The sequence below is a fragment of the Oncorhynchus mykiss genome, chromosome 19, assembly GCF_013265735.2.
Source record: "Oncorhynchus mykiss isolate Arlee chromosome 19, USDA_OmykA_1.1, whole genome shotgun sequence".
Classification (NCBI taxonomy): Eukaryota; Metazoa; Chordata; class Actinopteri; order Salmoniformes; family Salmonidae; genus Oncorhynchus; species Oncorhynchus mykiss.
The window spans coordinates 38,311,308-38,328,961 of record NC_048583.1 but is presented as its reverse complement, the minus strand read 5'-3'; the positions used below and the strand labels follow the sequence as shown (position 1 = coordinate 38,328,961).

Genomic DNA, 17,654 nt, shown 5'->3' with positions numbered 1-17,654 from the left:
CTGGATATGTTTATTTTTGAACCATTCCATTGTAGATTTTGCTTTATGTTTTGGATCATTGTCTTGTTGGAAGACAAATCTCCGTCCCAGTCTCAGGTCTTTTGCAGACTCCATCAGGTTTTCTTCCAGAATGGTCCTGTATTTGGCTCCATCCATCTTCCCATCAATTTTAACCATCTTCCCTGTCCCTGCTGAAGAAAAGCAGGCCCAAACCATGATGCTGCCACCACCATGTTTGACAGTGGGGATGGTGTGTTCAGCTGTGTTGCTTTTACGCCAAACATAACGTTTTGCATTGTTGCCAAAAAGTTCAATTTTGGTTTCATGTGACCAGAGCACCTTCTTCCACATGTTTGGTGTGTCTCCCAGGTGGCTTGTGGCAAACTTTAAACGACACTTTTTATGGATATCTTTAAGAAATTACTTTCTTCTTGCCACTCTTCCATAAAGGCCAGATTTGTGCAATATACGACTGATTGTTGTCCTATGGACAGAGTCTCCCACCTCAGCTGTAGATCTCTGCAGTTCATCCAGAGTGATCATGGGCCTCTTGGCTGCATCTCTGATCAGTCTTCTCCTTGTATGAGCTGAAAGTTTAGAGGGACGGCCAGGTCTTGGTAGATTTGCAGTGGTCTGATACTCCTTCCATTTCAATATTATCGCTTGCACAGTGCTCCTTGGGATGTTTAAAGCTTGGGAAATCTTTTTGTATCCAAATCCGGCTTTAAACTTCTTCACAACAGTATCTCGGACCTGCCTGGTGTGTTCCTTGTTCATCATGATGCTCTCTGCGCTTTTAACGGACCTCTGAGACTATCACAGTGCAGGTGCATTTATACGGAGACTTGATTACACACAGGTGGATTGTATTTATCATCATTAGTCATTTAGGTCAACATTGGATCATTCAGAGATCCTCACTGAACTTCTGGAGAGAGTTTGCTGCACTGAAAGTAAAGGGGCTGAATAATTTTGTACACCCAATTTTTCAGTTTTTGATTTGTTAAAAAAGTTTGAAATATCCAATAAATGTCGTTCCACTTCATGATTGTGTCCCACTTGTTGTTAATTCTTCACAAAAAAATACAGTTTTATATCTTTATGTTTGAAGGCTGAAATGTGGCAAAAGGTTGCAAAGTTCAAGGGGGCCGAATACTTTCGCAAGGCACTGTACCTAAAGCAGATCTTTGATAGAGCAAGCACAGGCACCTTGGCCATCAGTCCATGGTCAATGCCAAGTCCATTCACAGAAAAATCTAAACGATGACCACGAGGGATATAACAATGTGTAGCCAATGCTCAGACCAAGATTTAGTCCTCAGAACTTCAATGGAGTTCAATCCATTGGTGTCATTCCTGAGCTTGAGTTTATTTAAATCAAGCAAAAACAAAATATTAACTACTTCAAAAAACATTTAGATTTTAGTTGACTTTCCCCTAAGGCAAATTTTTTATAGTCCTAGAATTTGAAAGCCTTCAGATGTCAACAAGCTCAACACATCCTTCCTGACCCAAAAAGGGCTGACAGCTTACTCTGACAAAAGCAAACTCTTACTTCCAAGATTAGTATTTTTTTTGTCAAATAACTGATTTTGTTTTTTGTATTCAAAACTCAAAGAGATCGCCTTCACTTAAGCAGTCAATAAATTGTAAAATTCCAATAATTTTCCAGGTTCAGAAAAACGTACATTAAAGTACTGCAATTCTGGCAATGTTAATACACTGTGAGAAACTCATTTTGAGATCAGGTCCCCTCTGTCCATATAATCATATTAATTTAAGATTTAAAAGGCAAAACCGATCAGAACTCTTACTCTGAGACTCTTTATAGAGGCCCTGGAGTGTTTTTGGTGCCTGCCTCTGTAAAACACGACTGAGGGAAATGCCACTTCATCTTCAGAATGGGGATAATTGTCCTGAATCAGCTCTTGTGTGTTTTGGCTGCACATGTCTGTCTCTATTGCCATCTTGTTGTACTTTTATGGAAGAAATTGACTATTTAACCCCTCCTTCTAAGAGGCGGAAAAAAGTCACAGGATTTTCTGAACTGTGGGCAATTAGATATAAAGGGACCATGCCATGGCTTTAAAAGGGTATGCTGAAATGTCAGAGCAAATATTAACTCACACACCACTACATTGTCTTTCTTTGTGGAGCTGGGAAATAGAATTTAAAAACCCAATAGTTAGTCATCAATGATACATTATTTTGTCTCACAAATTCATTTTTTTCAAAGGAGGCACTGCAATCACAAAGCAAGTCAATGGATGTGAAAGAACATACATTCCCCAGATAAATACTTGTCCTTAATTTATTTCAATTCAAAATATTTACATAGAACAAAAGCTATCACTTTTTAATAATTATATATCAGTTTTGACACACCTACTCATTCCAGGGATTTTCTTCATTTTTTTGTCATCAAGGCAAAGGGTGGTTACTTTGAAGAATCTAAAATATAAAATATATTTTTGGTTACTACATGATTCCATGTGTGTTATTTCATAGTTTTGATGTATTCACTATTATTCTACAATGTAGAAAATAGTAAAAATAAAGAAAAACCCTGGAATGAGTAGGTGTGTCCAAACGTTTGACGAGTACTGTATATATATTTAATTTCATATTTTTCATGACAATTACAAAACATTTAGTTAATAAAGGGTACATCATGATTAGTAATTTAAATCAATATAATCTAAAGTAATGTAAAACCAAATTTACACATGAGCACAACTCAAACATTTTTTTTGTAGAGGATCAACCACCAATTGCTTAGTTTAATGAATTTCTGTTAGTCTCTGTATCTGAAATCCTTTCTACTGCATTGCAGTCGTGACTAGGATGAACGAAACCCCATCTAGTAACTCTCTCTCCCTCTCCGCCCAGATCTCATCCATCACACTGGTATAAACAACATTAGTCTCAGTGTGTATTCAACAGGAGCCTAAGCTTCAGATAACACTAAGCCTTCCATATTCATTTGCATTTCAAAATGGGCAGATATCAAATACATCCAGACAACTAATAAACCAAGATTCCCCATCAAACATGTAAATTAAGAAAGGCTTTTTGAAGAGCTTTCCTAAATGGTTACATCACCAGTGGCTGGTGGCCAACAGTGGAAGGCGTGCTCGGTCAGAGGTTGGAGGTCAAAGATGAACACTAAGTCTGCAGATTCCTTTGTCAGAAATATACTTTCTTAGACTTCCAAAATATAGGAAATCCAACTTTAGATGGAGTTAAACTTTTGGAATGATGAGCATGCCTTTTTGTTATTTCATCACAGATTTATGGCAAAATTCAATCAAACATGCACTAAAAACACATTGTTCCGGCACTGCACTGTAGGGCAGGAAACGGAGACAAGTTATCTGTATCAGGCTGCGTTGACAGAACACAGAAAAACATAAATCAAATAAAACCATCGAGTTGATCTGCCAACACATTTTGCCATGCGCAATCAAACATGTTCCACACGTGTCTGGAATAATTCAGAAACAGCATTCTTTCTTTCCATGCATCAGGAAAGCATGTTTGAGTTAATATGCCTTTGAGTTTGTTTGACATTAATGTGCATTTTTGCAAAACAAAAAGGATGTTGTTTTTGATTGAATAGTTACATTACATTACAGGGTAATTAAGAACCTATGAACTAATCAAATGTATGAATAGATTCCAGCTGATTTCTCTTGGTCCTCTTCAGCAAACACATACCATTACTTTACAAAGTGAAGTATCACAATTGCCTGCCAACCCAACAGAAATTTGGTAACAAAAAATACATATTTATATGATTGGTGGTCCAATAAAGATATAACGCGATACACAAATCAATACAATTAGAATTAATAATCGTATCAAAGTTTTGGTCATTATGCATTACTTAGCTATACAGTATATTGAAATAAAAACTAATTTTAAAATGTAAAATCGGGAAAGAAAACAGACAGAACAAAGTTTTGGGGTCCAATGTCAAAATACAAGTCAATTTTGGGATTTTCATAAAAACTATGTGGTTGTTGAAGCCTACCTGATATCTCTGTAACTATAAAGGCAGTGATGGTACTGTAGTGGCTATAATCACACGTTATAGCCTAGGGAACTGGTTTAGTGCTTAAAGAGCTTTGACAATGATTTGGACAAATATCTTCATTTTTTCATTTCACTACCAGATGTCATCACTCCTTTAAAGTTTTACATTAATTTAGGTAACATAAACCGACAATATCATTATCCAATTGATATTTAGATGACAATTTCTTTAAATCACAGTCACACTGTCATGCTGCTTGGAGCGTATTTGAAACTAGCTCCATGTTTGCAAATCTTCGCGGATCCATTCAAAGATCATACCAGCCACTTCCTTTCCTGCGTCCAAGACGAAGGCATGACGAATTCCTCGACTACACAGTCTGATGTCTCCCTCTGGAAACTTCCTCTTGATCTCCTGATAATACTGCACAGGGCACCAGTGGTCACTGGCTCCATAGTAAAACACAAGCTGAACAGAGGAATGACAAAATATCCATAACTAACATAGCATTAACACTTTTCATTATGAATTTAAAACTCCATTTGATCTGTGGATACACTTGGCACTGGAAGATTCCAAGGTTTTCATTCACTTATTTTAATTCTCCTTTTTAACCGACAATAGATGAAGTCTAAAGACTGTCAACCAGTGCAGATCCATCGCCACCGCCCATCCTCTGTGAGGATGGGGATTCTGGTTAATATCACAGAGAGAGAAGGAGTACACTAGCGAGAACACATACACGCATGCACACACACTGAAGGGGATACACATTATTCTCATTATTCTTGATGAAAAAAAGGATCCGAATAAAGTGGGAGAGAGAGAGAGAGAGAGAGAGAGAGAGAGAGAGAGAGAGAGAGAGAGAGAGAGAGAGAGAGAGAGAGAGAACGTTGGGCTCAATTCAGAATTTTGGAATTGACTCGCATTCACCTCATGAGTTGAAATCCAATTGAATTGGCCACACCACATGGGATGTAGAATTTTAATTTGAGTGAAAGGAAGTAGAATTTAATTCAGTGAAATTCAAAGAAATTCTACTCAGTCATAAAACATGAGAGTTTCATTGAATCTGACAGGTCACACTTCCAGATACCAAAGAATACATCACTTTTCTCTGGAAACAGGGTTCATAATACTCCTTTAGCCTCAGTGCTAAAGAATAGGCTATTATATTTCCATCAACCATTTGGTTTGTTTGGCTTCTTCTTGAAGGGTCCGTGCTATTTCCCTGAATTCAATTATATTGCCTTTAATAAAAACTTACATTCAAATTCAGTTCAAATACAATAATTTAATTGGAATATGTGAGGCATCCTCAATTTAATTCTGATTTGAGCACAACACTGATAGAGAGAGTGGAAGGGGGATCCTTACAGTGACACCTGCTATTATAATCTGACCACACCCTCTGCACATCAACTATGAAGCAAGAGCTTATCTCCCTTTGATCAGCTTGAATGTGGCACTCACCTCTCCACTCTCTTTGAAAAGGAAGAAAAGGAGTATCTGCCATTTCATGTCTGGCTTTTGTCTTTACTGTGTATGTGTTTGTGTTCGAGAAAAAGAGAGTGTATGTGTGAGAATGTTATAGCTACAGAGAGTGTAACCCATAAAATATTCACATCTGCCAACAAGGAAACATTAAAACGTGAGGGTATATGAACAGCAGATTTATTAGGCTAATAAAATGGATCAACTGAGACATCTCTTAACTGCAGTTTGTAAGTGTTCCACTGCATTGGGCCAAGAGTCCTCAGGAGTTCAACACCTCCCTGTGAATAGGTAACGGGAAGGTAAATGGATGGTGTGTAGGAGGATATGTTGCAGGTCCTCCGGTAGTTTAAATGGGTCAGAGAGGGACTAACACTTTGAAGGACTGGCACATGGGAGAACTTCTGTCACTGTGTTTCAAACAACACCTTATATTAACATGCTGACTAGACCGGGCATGTGCGTGCGTCCGCATGTGCCATTAGGCGCATTTTGATTTTGTCCATCCCCAACAGACGTGATCAGGATAAGCATGTTGAAATATCAAAATGAACTCTGAACCAATTGTATTAATTTGGGGACAGGTGGAAACACATGAAACATTAATGGACATTTAGCTAGCTAGTTTGCTGTTGCTAGCTAATTTGTCCTGGGTTCATAAACATTGGGTTGTAATGTCACCTGAAATGCACAAGCTCCCTTTTTGGGGATTTTTGTAGAATTTTTTCCCATTTTGAGTCTTTTTGTGAGTTCTCTACTCCAACTAATAATCCACAGATAAAATGGGAAACCTAGTTAGCTTCTAGTAATCTCTCCTCCTTCAGTCTTCTTATTCTTCTGTGGACTTTATATGGCGGTTAGCCACCACCTTTGACTGGAGTGTGGACCTCATTTCATCTTTCATTCACCCATTTGGGTATATGCTCCTAAAATCCAATGAGGAGATGGGAGAGGTGGGGTTTCCCAGGGCGTCAAGCATTAAACATAAAACCAAGTTCTATTTTAGCGCCTGGCTATGCAGACGCTCGTTGGCGTGCAAGCAATTTGGATGAAATTAATTAATAACATGTATGTGTACATTTATTTCGCAACGCTCGCACACGCACCGCTCGCACACGCACACGCAATGCGGGTGGGTGTGGTCAGCATGTAACATGTCAGTCCATTTCTCAATATGTCCACCAGAGATGGTTTGTTTTACCGTCTGTATTCACCCTGTATCTATGGGTAAACTTTATCAAGCCCACATCGGGATGGAGTTATAGTGCATTCTTCAGACCCCCTTCACTTTTTCCACATTTTGTTACGTTACAGCCTCATTCTAAAATGGATTCAAAAACAGTTTAAAAATAAAAATGGAAATATCACATTTACATAAGTATTCAGACCCTTTACTCAGTACTGTGTTGAAGCACCTTTGGCAGCGATTACAGCCTCGAGTCTTCTTGGGTATGATGCTACAAGCTTGGCACACCTGTATTTGGGGAGTTTCTCTCATTTTTCTCTGCAGATCCTTTCAAGCTCTGTCAGGTTGGATGGAGAGTGTCGCTGCATAGCTATTTTCAGGTCTCTCCAGAGATGTTCGATCAGGTTCAAGTCCGGGCTCAGGTTGGGCCACTCAAGGACATACAGAGACTTGTCCTATGACTTGTCCCACTCCTCTGTTGTCTTGGCTGTGTGCCTAGGGTCTTGTCCTGTTGGAAGGTGAACCTTCGCCCCAGTTGGAGGCACTGAGAGCTCTGGAGCAGGATTTTACCAAGGATCTCTCTGTACTTTGTGCCGTTCTTCTTTTCCTCGATCCTGAATAGTCTCCTAGTCCCTGCTGCTGAAAAACATCATGCTTCACTGTAGGGATGGTATTGGCCAGGTGATGAGGGGTGCCTGGTTTCCTCCAGACGCGATGCTTGACATTCAGGCCAAAGAGTTCAATCTTGGTTTCATCAGACCAGAGAATCTTGTTTCTCATGGTCTGAGTGTCCTTTAGGTGCCTTTTGGCAACTCCAAGAGGGCTGTCATGTGCCTTTTACTGAGGAGTGGCTTCCGTCTGGCAACTCTACCATAAAGGCTTGATTGGTGGAGTGCTGCAGAGATGGTTCCAACTCTGGAGCTCTGTCAGAGGGACCATTCGGTTCTTGGTCACCTCCCTGACCAAGGCCCTTCTCCCCCGATTGCTCAGTTTGGCCGGGCGGCCAGCTCTAGGAAGAGTCATGGTGGTTACAAACTTCTTCCATTTAAGAATGGTGGAGGCCCATGTGTTCTTGGGGACCTTCAATGCTGAAGACATTTTTTGGTACCCTTCCCCAGATCTGTTACCCTACACAACCCTGTCTCTGAGCTCTACGGACAATTCCTTCAACCTCATGGCTTGGTTTCTACTCTGACATGCACTGTCAACTGTGGGACCTTATATAGACAAGTGTGTGCCTTTCCAAATGTCCAATCAATTGAATTTACCACAGGTGGACTTTAATCAAGTTGTACAACATAAGGTTGTACCTGTTGTACCTGTTGTGACTAATACATTGTTTTTGTTGTTGATTTGATCTCAAGGATGATCAATGGAAACAGGATGCACCCGAGCTCAATTTTGAGTCTCATAGCAAAGGGTCTGAATATCTATGTAAATAAAGTATTTTTTTAAATAAAATAAAAAAACATTTCTAAAAATCTGTTTTCCCTTTTTCATTATGGGGTATTGTGTGTAGATTGATGAGGAAAACATGTATTTAATCGATTTTAGAATAAGGCTGTAATGTAATGAAATGTGTAAAAAGTGAAAGGGTCTGAATACTTTCCGAATGCACTGTATATTCCAACAAGATCACAATAAACATTAAATATATACTGTATGTTTCCTACCTTGCCAAGGTTTTGATTGATGGTGAAGTTGTCTCTCTCCAGAACTTCCAACATCTCTTGACTCCCCATGTACATAGCATTGGCTGAAATTAAAGAGGAAAAACAAGTCATATAATTAAGCTGTTGTTATCATACTCGATGGCCAGTTTATTAGGTTAGGGTTAGGTTCATAAAACTAGGGCATGGCTCGCTATATAAAGCTGGCAGACAGGTATTAAAGCATTCAGTTACTGTCTGATTGAACGTTAAAATGGGCAAAACAAGTGACCTAGGAATGGTATAATTGTTGGTGCCAGGTACGCCAGTTCCAGTATCTCAGAAACGGCCGGCCTCCTGGGCTTTTCACAAACGACAGTGTCTAGGGTTTACCGAGAATGGTGTGACAAACGTAAAACATCCAGTCAGCGGCAGTCCTGTGGGCGAAAACAGCTTGTTGATGAGAAAGGTCGAAGAAGAATGGCAAGAATCTGTGCAAGCTAACAGGCGGGCCACGAACAGGCCAATAACGGCACAGTACAACAGTGGTGTGCAGAACGGCATCTCGGAACGCACAACTCATCGGTCCTTGTCATGGATGGGCTATTGCAGCAGACAAAAGCACCGGGTTCCACTCCTGTCAGCTAAAAACAAGAAGAAGCGGCTCCAGTGGGCAGGCGATCACCAACACTGGACTGAGGAGTGGAAAAATATTGCCTGGTCCGACGAATCCCGGTTCCTGTTGCGTCATGCCGATGACAGAGTCAGGATTTGACGTAAGCAGCATGAGTCCATGGCCCCATCCTGCCTGGTGTCAACGATACAGATGGTGTAATGGTGTGGGGAATGTTTTCCTGGCACACGTTAGGTCCCTTGATACCAATTGAGCAACATTTGAACGCCACAGCATATCTGAACATTGTTGCTAACCAGGTGCATCCCTTCATGCTACAGGGGTCCGACCGGGTACTTGATGGGTGTACCTAATAAACTGGCCACTGAGTGTATAACACTGTTCCTTCTATTTTCTCAAGCTGTAAAAACACACAGACAGACATGTAGTATCACACAGGCATGTGTAGTATCAGTTTTAACATTCAACAAAAATTCAAAGGAAAGAGTACGAGGACTAAGAAATCAGAGATTAATGTATCTCACCCCCCCACTAACTCCCAATTATCCATCTCAATCTTACACAGCTGGAAAATATAATGGGGAAGAACATGGATGGTTCATTGGATACCAGAAATGATAACGGTAAAAATGTGAGTGAAAGATGGGGAAAACCCTCCCCAGAGAGCAGTGTAACTCAATGCCTTTGATTCTACGTTCCATTACATTTCCCTTTCAGCAGCATGAACTTTTTATTAAAAACATTAGTCGAGGGACACTTTTTTTTTTTAAAGCTGCACTCGCTGGAAAATATTGCTGCTATTTCAGAAGTTTTGAGAGTCCATCAATAATTCAGACACGCAAGCTGCACACACACAAACACACACACACAAAATCATTGAACCGAATAGCTAATTTCTGCTCAACACAATGATTCAAGGAAATGTTCAGTGAGAGTAATCTCTAGGCTGTACTCAGTGGGTGGTTGGGGAGGAATATATGGATGAGAAAACTGTTAATATCCTGTACGAATATCCTCCTGTCCTGTGAGTGATCACTCACGCCTATCTCCTCACTGCCACGGTCCCTTTCTGGATGAGGTGGTGGCAGTGGGGGGTTTGTGTGTGTGTGTCTGTGTGTGGAAGGGGGAGGGGGGATTCAGGTCCCCATAGCTAGCCACTCATATTTCCATATTTTGCTGTTCCGAGGAGGAGGAAGCGAATGTCCGTTTGCAAATCTGCACCACTTGTGCGCATATTAATCATAATCTGTGAGCGGCGTCGCCTTGTATTGTGGAGTGCCGGCTTTGAAGCGCTTTGTACCTGGCACAGGACTGGAGAGAAAGAATGCTTTTCTTACTCCAAAGGTCAAGGGTGAGAGGCAGAAATAGTGAAAGACGAAAAGTTCCAAGTCAGTAAAGAGGGTGTGATTCTTTCATATAGCACTGGTTTGTTTAGTCTTTGAGGTAATTTCCTACATTTTGAGGGCTTAGCCCAGGGTTGTAAGGCAGCTTGTACGTCTCCCAGAGATCCCGGTGAGTTGGGGGTTTCAACAGCTTCACAGCAACAAGAGGGACACACTTAGCTCTCTGATTTATGCTGCAGAGGGATGGCCAACAGGAGAGAACGGCCTAGTGAATGCAGGCATTGTGTGTGTCAATTGTGCAAAAACTGTGCGACACACTGCAACCTGAAGGATCTCAACAGATGTGCTGCACATATGTTTCTAAAATACAGTCTCCCTTGAAAATTAAATCAAAATGTGATATTATATTACCATCTGGCTATTTAATAAGCAATTCAATTGTACATCCAAGATGAGTCAATCATAGCTTCTGTGAGACTGTGCTTTCAGACACTCAAGACAGGGGGGGGGGGAACTATTATAGATCGAATGATAGGAAACATTGAAACCTCACCGTAACCCTGTCTCAATCAACATCTAGCTGTCTAGAAAAACTCAACCAGTAACTCCTGTTTGTGAGACATCTTGAGGTGCTGCCCCGGGTCTTTATGGGCTACTTCCTACATTCCACACACATTTTTAACTATCTCCGTAAATCTTCACTCTCTGTAAAATCCAGCTTTTTCTGAGTGTGTAAATTACTTCATGATAGCATCCCCTTGGTTCCAAAGGTCTTTAACCTTGTCAAGCTGAATACTTTCTCTTCCCACCATTGTGTAATTACTCATAAATGGTTAATCTACTTCCATTTAGTTACACAGCCTTACTGTTGCATATGGAGCAATACTACATCAAAATAAATTATTCCTCTTTGATGGTATGCACATTTGACAGTGTGGCTTTAAGTAAAAAATGCATTGAGTATTCACCGAAACCAACTAGATGCTGTTTCAGGTAGATGTTATACTATTTTGAGAGAATATACTGTACTGTATATGGTGATATAGGAAAAAACAACCTCAACGCAAATACACCTTGATTTCAAAGCCTTTAGGCATTTGGGTTGGGTGATGTTTGATCTCTCACAAATGGGCAGTTATCTGCGTATTATGACAGAAAACAAAATCTGTACCCCCTTCCTCCGTGCGTAGCCATGGTGACTCATGTGTACCTGCGCTCTATCAGCAATATTATGTTTAAAATATTCTGTTTACCACAGTCACTCACATGTCAAGTTTGAGCATAGTAACCTCTAGGCTACGTTCCTGGTCTTTCTGTAACACATGACTGACAGAATCCTAACTTGAGGAAGTCAAGGTAAATCATGCATCAATGTCAATGGAAGACTTGTGATGCAGCTTGAGTTGCATGTAAGTAAAGATGAATTAGAGCACAGTAAGGAAAACAGATGGGATGACAAAGAGAGTAAGAGTAATAGGAACTTAGGGGGGGGGGAGAATCCAACCTGTCCATGAGATCTGTTGGGGGAGACATCCCCAGCTGTAGCAAGCTCCCTTATCTCTATCAGTGGAGTTGGGGGTTGGATGGGGGGTGGGGGGTTGTACTTGGTAGGGCATGGCATTCCAGCCCAATTTACAGATCCTCACACATGTGGCTCGTTAGTGACTGGCTGAGGAGATAAGACCAGAGAGAATCAGCAGCACAGATCCCAGATCAGATTGAAACCACTGTCTCACTGCTGCTGCCAGCACTAATAAGTAGCTACAGTGCCTTACTATAGCGAAACACTCCCACCTGAAACAGCCTGAAACAGGCTATCATCTTGCTGTTTTTGTGAGGTTGTAATCTACCTGTAGCATAACATCGATTTTATAACATATACAATCTCATGCAATCAGCAAAGACCAGTACAATGAGGAAGTTGAGAAGTCCAGTCACATTTACCCTGTGTTTAGGTAATGATGGCAAAACATTACACATATCAAAGAAAGTTAGTGCAAGACTTTCTCTTCGTGCTGCACATCCCTCTTCCCAGTATGGAGTACGTGGAGAGGATATTGTTCACTGTGTTACTTGGACTTCCTTAAGAAGAAAAAAGGCCAGTCTCCCTCCAGCTGAGTGATGACATTGCTCTACCTGGTGCAAGGTTGCCTGCTTAGAGGAGTTTAATCCCCTTCCTGCTGTGCTCCTGATGTATATGCTGCTAACTCTGTTCCACTTGGCCCCGGAGTCTGAAGAGACAGGCTGTGGAGTCAGTCTCTGACTAGATTGCCAACTCACCAGCAAACAGGATGAATACCAGCAACAAGCAAAGGCATGCAGGAATGAGAGAACAATGAGATGTGTTCAAATAAACTGAAGAACAAACAAATATTGTTTTCCAAGAGACAGATGGGTGGGATGGAATGTCTGTGACACAGTTCAGTTAATAAGTAAGCTATACTTACTAAATAAATCAAATGAATACTTCAAACAATAAAGTGTGAACAAAATTCTATATATTTCGTATTGTATAATAATTGGCATTAGGCTACAATTTATGGTCAACTCAATTGTCTGGAGCAGTACAAGCTAAGAAATGGGGTACAGACTATTGCTTTCCCTTCAAAGCTGTATAATAATGGTGGTCGGCCTGTGACTGCTACTGCTATTGAGCACCCAGAACCCTCCTTCAGCACCAAAACATCAACGTTCTCTGCTTCTTTGCGAGGGATTTCAGAAAAAATAAACGCTGAAATGTACGCAGGAAATTCCATCTAATCGCAACATGTTTTGCTAATTAGGCCTGTCAACTGGCCATTTATTATATACTGTATGTAACACATGACAGAGAACCATCTGTAGCCAGGGGCCAATGTTCAATAGCGCAACACCAATAAGGAACAACTCTATTCCACCTTGCCTTTAGAAATCAAAGAAAAATGATCTTCTCTTTCGAAAAAAGGTATAAAACCATTAAGAATTTAGGTTGTTTAAAGCCTTATTTAACTAGTCCGAATATAATTAATTGAGCAGGAAAACGCAAAGCATTTTGACCATGAGGGAATAAAAATTCCAAAAGCAAATTAAAGGGAAGTGCTAATGATAAAAAACATGCTCAACAGAGGCAAGAAGAAGAAGAGGCTTTCTAACCTCACAGGAGAGACTGAGGGCATGGCTACTTGCTGTAGAGACTTTTTTTGGCATAGGCCCTCGGGCCGCCACAACATCAATCTCTCCCCTCCCAGGACAGACGGTGGGGGAAACACAGCGCACTTCAAATCCGAGGGAAAGAGAGAGTGAGCTTTCCTCCACTCTGTGCAGGAAGGAGGGATGGCTGGCTCTTCTCCTCCTCCAAGGAGCGGTCTTAATTACTCCCGCTTATACCCATACCCCAGCAATCATCTGGCAAATAAAGAGGAGGGGATATATTCTAGGAGTTGTAATAAATAACATATAATCTCTGACAGTGAAATATGCCATCCTCCTCTTGGCAGCCACTCCCGGCTGGGATTATCTTTGCTTTATATAAACCTAATTACAAACATCGTATCTCCTGATGCTACAGTAATGTATGCCTTCGTGTGCCAAAACGGAGATACTTTCTTTCTTCTTTCAAAAGACTGGATAAAGCAACATGAGATTCACACGCAACGTTTTATGGGGGAAGTCACTACTGGATAAAAGAGAACACTGTAGGAGAATATACACATACAGTTGAAGTCGGAAGTTTACATACACTTAGGTTGGAGTCAATAAAACTAATTTTTCAACCACTCCACAAATTTCTTGTTAACAAACTATCGTTTTGTCAAGTTGGTTAGAACATCTACTTTGTGCATGACACAAGTAATTTTTCCAACAATTGTTTACAGACAGATTCACTGTATCACAATTCCAGTGGGTCAGAAGTTTACATACACTAAGTTGGCTGTGCCTTTAAACAGCTTGGAAAATTCCAGAAAATTATGTCATGGCTTTAGAAGCTTCTGATAGGCTAATTGACATCATTTGAGTCAACTGGAGGTGTACCTGTGGATGTATTTCAAGGCCTACCTTCAAACTCAGTGCCTCTTTGCTTGACGTCATGGGAAAATCAAAAGACATCAGCCAAGACCTCAGAAAAACAATTCTAGACCTCCACAAGTCTGGTTCTTCCTTGGGAGCCATTTCCAAATGCCTGAAGTTACCATGTTAATCCTTACAAGCAATAGTACGCAAGTATAAACACCATGAGACCACGCGGCCGTCATACCGCTCAGGAAAGAGAAGCGTTCTGTCTCCTAGAGATGAACGTACTTTTGTGCGAAAAGTGCAAATCAATCCCAGAACAACAGCAAAGGACCTTGTGAAGATGCTAGAGGAAACAGGTACAAAAGCATCTATATCCACAGTAAAACGAGTCCTATATCGACATAACCTGAAAGGCTGCTCAGAAAGGAAGAAGCCACTGCTCCAAAACCGCTATAAAAAAGCCAGACTACGGTTTGCACCTGCACATGGGGACAAAGATCAAACTTTCTGGAGAAATGTCCTCTGGTCTGAGGAAACAAAAATAGAACTGTTTGGCCATAATGACCATCGTTATGTTTGGAGGAAAAAGGGGGAGGCTTGCAAGCCAAAGAACACCATCCCAACTGTGAAGCACAGGGGTGGCAGCATCATGTTGTGGGGTGCTTTGCTGCAGGAGGGACTGGTGCACTTCACAACATAGATGGCATCATGAGGAAAGAAAATTATGTGGATATATTGAAGCAACATCTCAAGACATCAGTCAGGAAGTTAAAGCTTGGTCGCAAATGGGTCTTCCAAATGGACAATGACCCCAAGCATACTTCCAAAGTTGTGGCAAAATGGCTTAAGGACAACAAAGTCAAGGTATTGGAGAGACCATCACAAAGCCCTGAAACCTATAGAACATTTGTATGCAGAACTGAAAAGGCGTGTGTGAGCAAGGAGGCCTACAAACATGACTCAGTTACACCAGCTCTGTCAGGAGGAATGGGCCAAAATTCACCCAACTTATTGTGGGAAGCTTGTGGAAGGCTACCCGAAACATTTGACCCAAGTTAAACAATGCTAAAAAAAAAACGAATTGAGTGTATGTAAACTTCTGACCCACTGGGAATGTGATGAAATAAATAAAATATTAAATAAATCATTCTCTCTACTATTATTCTGGCATTTCACATTCTTTAAATAAAGTGGTGATCCTAACTGAACAAAGACAGGGAATTTTTACTAGGATTAAATGTCAGGAATTGTGAAAAACTGTGTTTAAATGTATTTGGCTAAGGTGTATGTAAACTTCAGACTTCAACTGTAATTGTGAGCATGTACAGACTATGGAAATGATAATATAGACAGGCCAAAATTTGATTGTCTTTGCATGGACAGGTTAATCACTGTAGTTTGACAAAGCTTGAGTTCACTCGTTTCCCCTTCTTCTTTGGCTCTGAAGTGAAATCAAACTGAATTGAACAGAGGGAGAGACTCACCAGCGGTGTCCACATTAATGAGGCTAACAGTAGGCAGCACGGTCGAGTGGTCCAGTGAACCCAGCCCTCCGAAGACCAGCTTCACCATGAAGGCCTTTAGTACATCAGGTAGAAGAGAGAGGAGGAAGATGGGCAGGTAAGCCACATAGCGCAGGCGGCACAGCACCGGGGTCATGACCCTTCCCTGAGGGGTCGCCGCCATGCGCTCGATGGTGGGGAACAGCATCACTGACTTCACCACCTGCACAAGAACGTGTAGAAGAAAGGATGTTAGCAATACCCAACTTAAACCTCCTTCTTCTATGCATTCATTCAGTGTGTCTTACAATAAATATAGAAGCATAGATAGTCTATGACATTCACAGACCTTCACCTAACTTCAGCTTTTTATGGCTTCAGTTTTAAAGATGGACTATTGCACTTTTTGGGCATCATGTTTTAATAAATACAATGAATTCGGTTTTGGATTTTTCAAAACTTGTTGACAATGTGCAGGTATCTTATTGCAACATTCAGTCTAGAGTTAAAAGTTGTGTGCAACTCTAATGTTATGCTACACTAGTGCTGCCAGGGGGCACTATGTGAAGAAGGAGTTGCTTAAGTGGAGGAGCAAGGGCATAAAAGACAAAACAGATGGAGAGAAAGAGAGACAAAGACATACAGAGAGAGAGATAAATAAATAAATATATTGTTGGTGAGAGCATGTGTGTGTCGTAGTGGTAGAATGAAAGCGGTAAAAGCGATGAGAGGTCCAGAAAAAGAGAGGGCGTGACATGGGCAACGCATGTGCTTACATGCTTACACGCTGGAGAACAAATAAAAGAGGAGAGAGAAAAAGTGAAAGAGAGAGAGATAGATACTGTATATAGATAGATAGATAAAATGAGAGTCAGAGAGAAAAGACACTAGTCCTAGGAAACAGGAAGCACCTGCCACTGTTTGGCCAGCAGCAGACTGGAAGAGTGATAAACCTCAACATAACAGTCAGTCATTGACCCAGAGAGAGCAAGGATGTGAATATTATCCATCCTTTGTGGTTGCTGTATTTCTCTTTTTCTTACCAGTTCAAAGCAGGGATTGATTAACTAGATCCAGAGATCCTTATGGGGACCCGGAGGTTTAACTCCTTTTCAAGGACTGCACCAGGGACATAAGGAATGGATGGAGAGGTGGGCGGAAGGATAGGTTTAAATGTAGGGGTAAAAGGGGTGAAGAGGGGGAAAGAGAGAGACAAGGAGGGAGGAAGAGAGAAAGGCCATCCTCCAATGTGAGTGAAACAAACTCACTAAAAGACTAAGGCATCCCCTTAAGACCAGATAGTAGGAAGAAAGTCTGCTTTTTTTACATGGGGAGGGGGACGGGGGCAAGCAACCACATATTAAGAGATAACATAATAGCATGCATTAACAGTGATCTACTACTGTGAAACCTGTGACGTTCATAGTTTACCACAGTATGAGTCATAATACCCATAAAACCTAGCGGTCAAACACGGAAATGGTTCCAATCGTTTTTTCCACCATTCATTTTATCAGATTTTACAAACACTTCAAATAAGGCTGTGTTTCGTGTAGGCTTACCCTGGCATGACGTTTTGATAACCGTGTAAATCTGACTCGGGCAAGGTGACTTTTATCAATATATTTGCCTATATTTACCACCATCAAAACAAAATGCTAATTAGCTGCTAATGTGGCTATCATACAGAACTAAACATTTATGTCTCAAGCTTCACATCACTAGGCTGGACAATAGAACGAGTCAAAATTCACCCAAGGCTGAAAAACGGCAAAAGAACGTTGGCTAAGCTGGAACACTAGCACGAGCCCATAGCA

At 41.0% G+C, this 17,654-nt stretch overlaps 1 protein-coding gene across 1 annotated transcript in view; it reads right to left on the bottom strand.

Annotated features, from left to right (window-relative positions):
- Window positions 1-2,295: 2,295 nt before the first annotated feature.
- Window positions 2,296-17,654, bottom strand: part of ldah (lipid droplet associated hydrolase) — a 74,093-nt gene continuing 58,734 nt past the window's right edge. The window contains exons 5-7 of the mRNA XM_021574123.2: window positions 15,820-16,060; window positions 8,390-8,472; window positions 2,296-4,504 (exon numbers count right to left, since the gene is read on the bottom strand). Coding sequence (XP_021429798.1) covers window positions 4,310-4,504; window positions 8,390-8,472; window positions 15,820-16,060 — 519 coding nt within the window. The 3' untranslated portion in view covers window positions 2,296-4,309. The remainder of the gene's footprint in view (window positions 4,505-8,389; window positions 8,473-15,819; window positions 16,061-17,654) is intronic.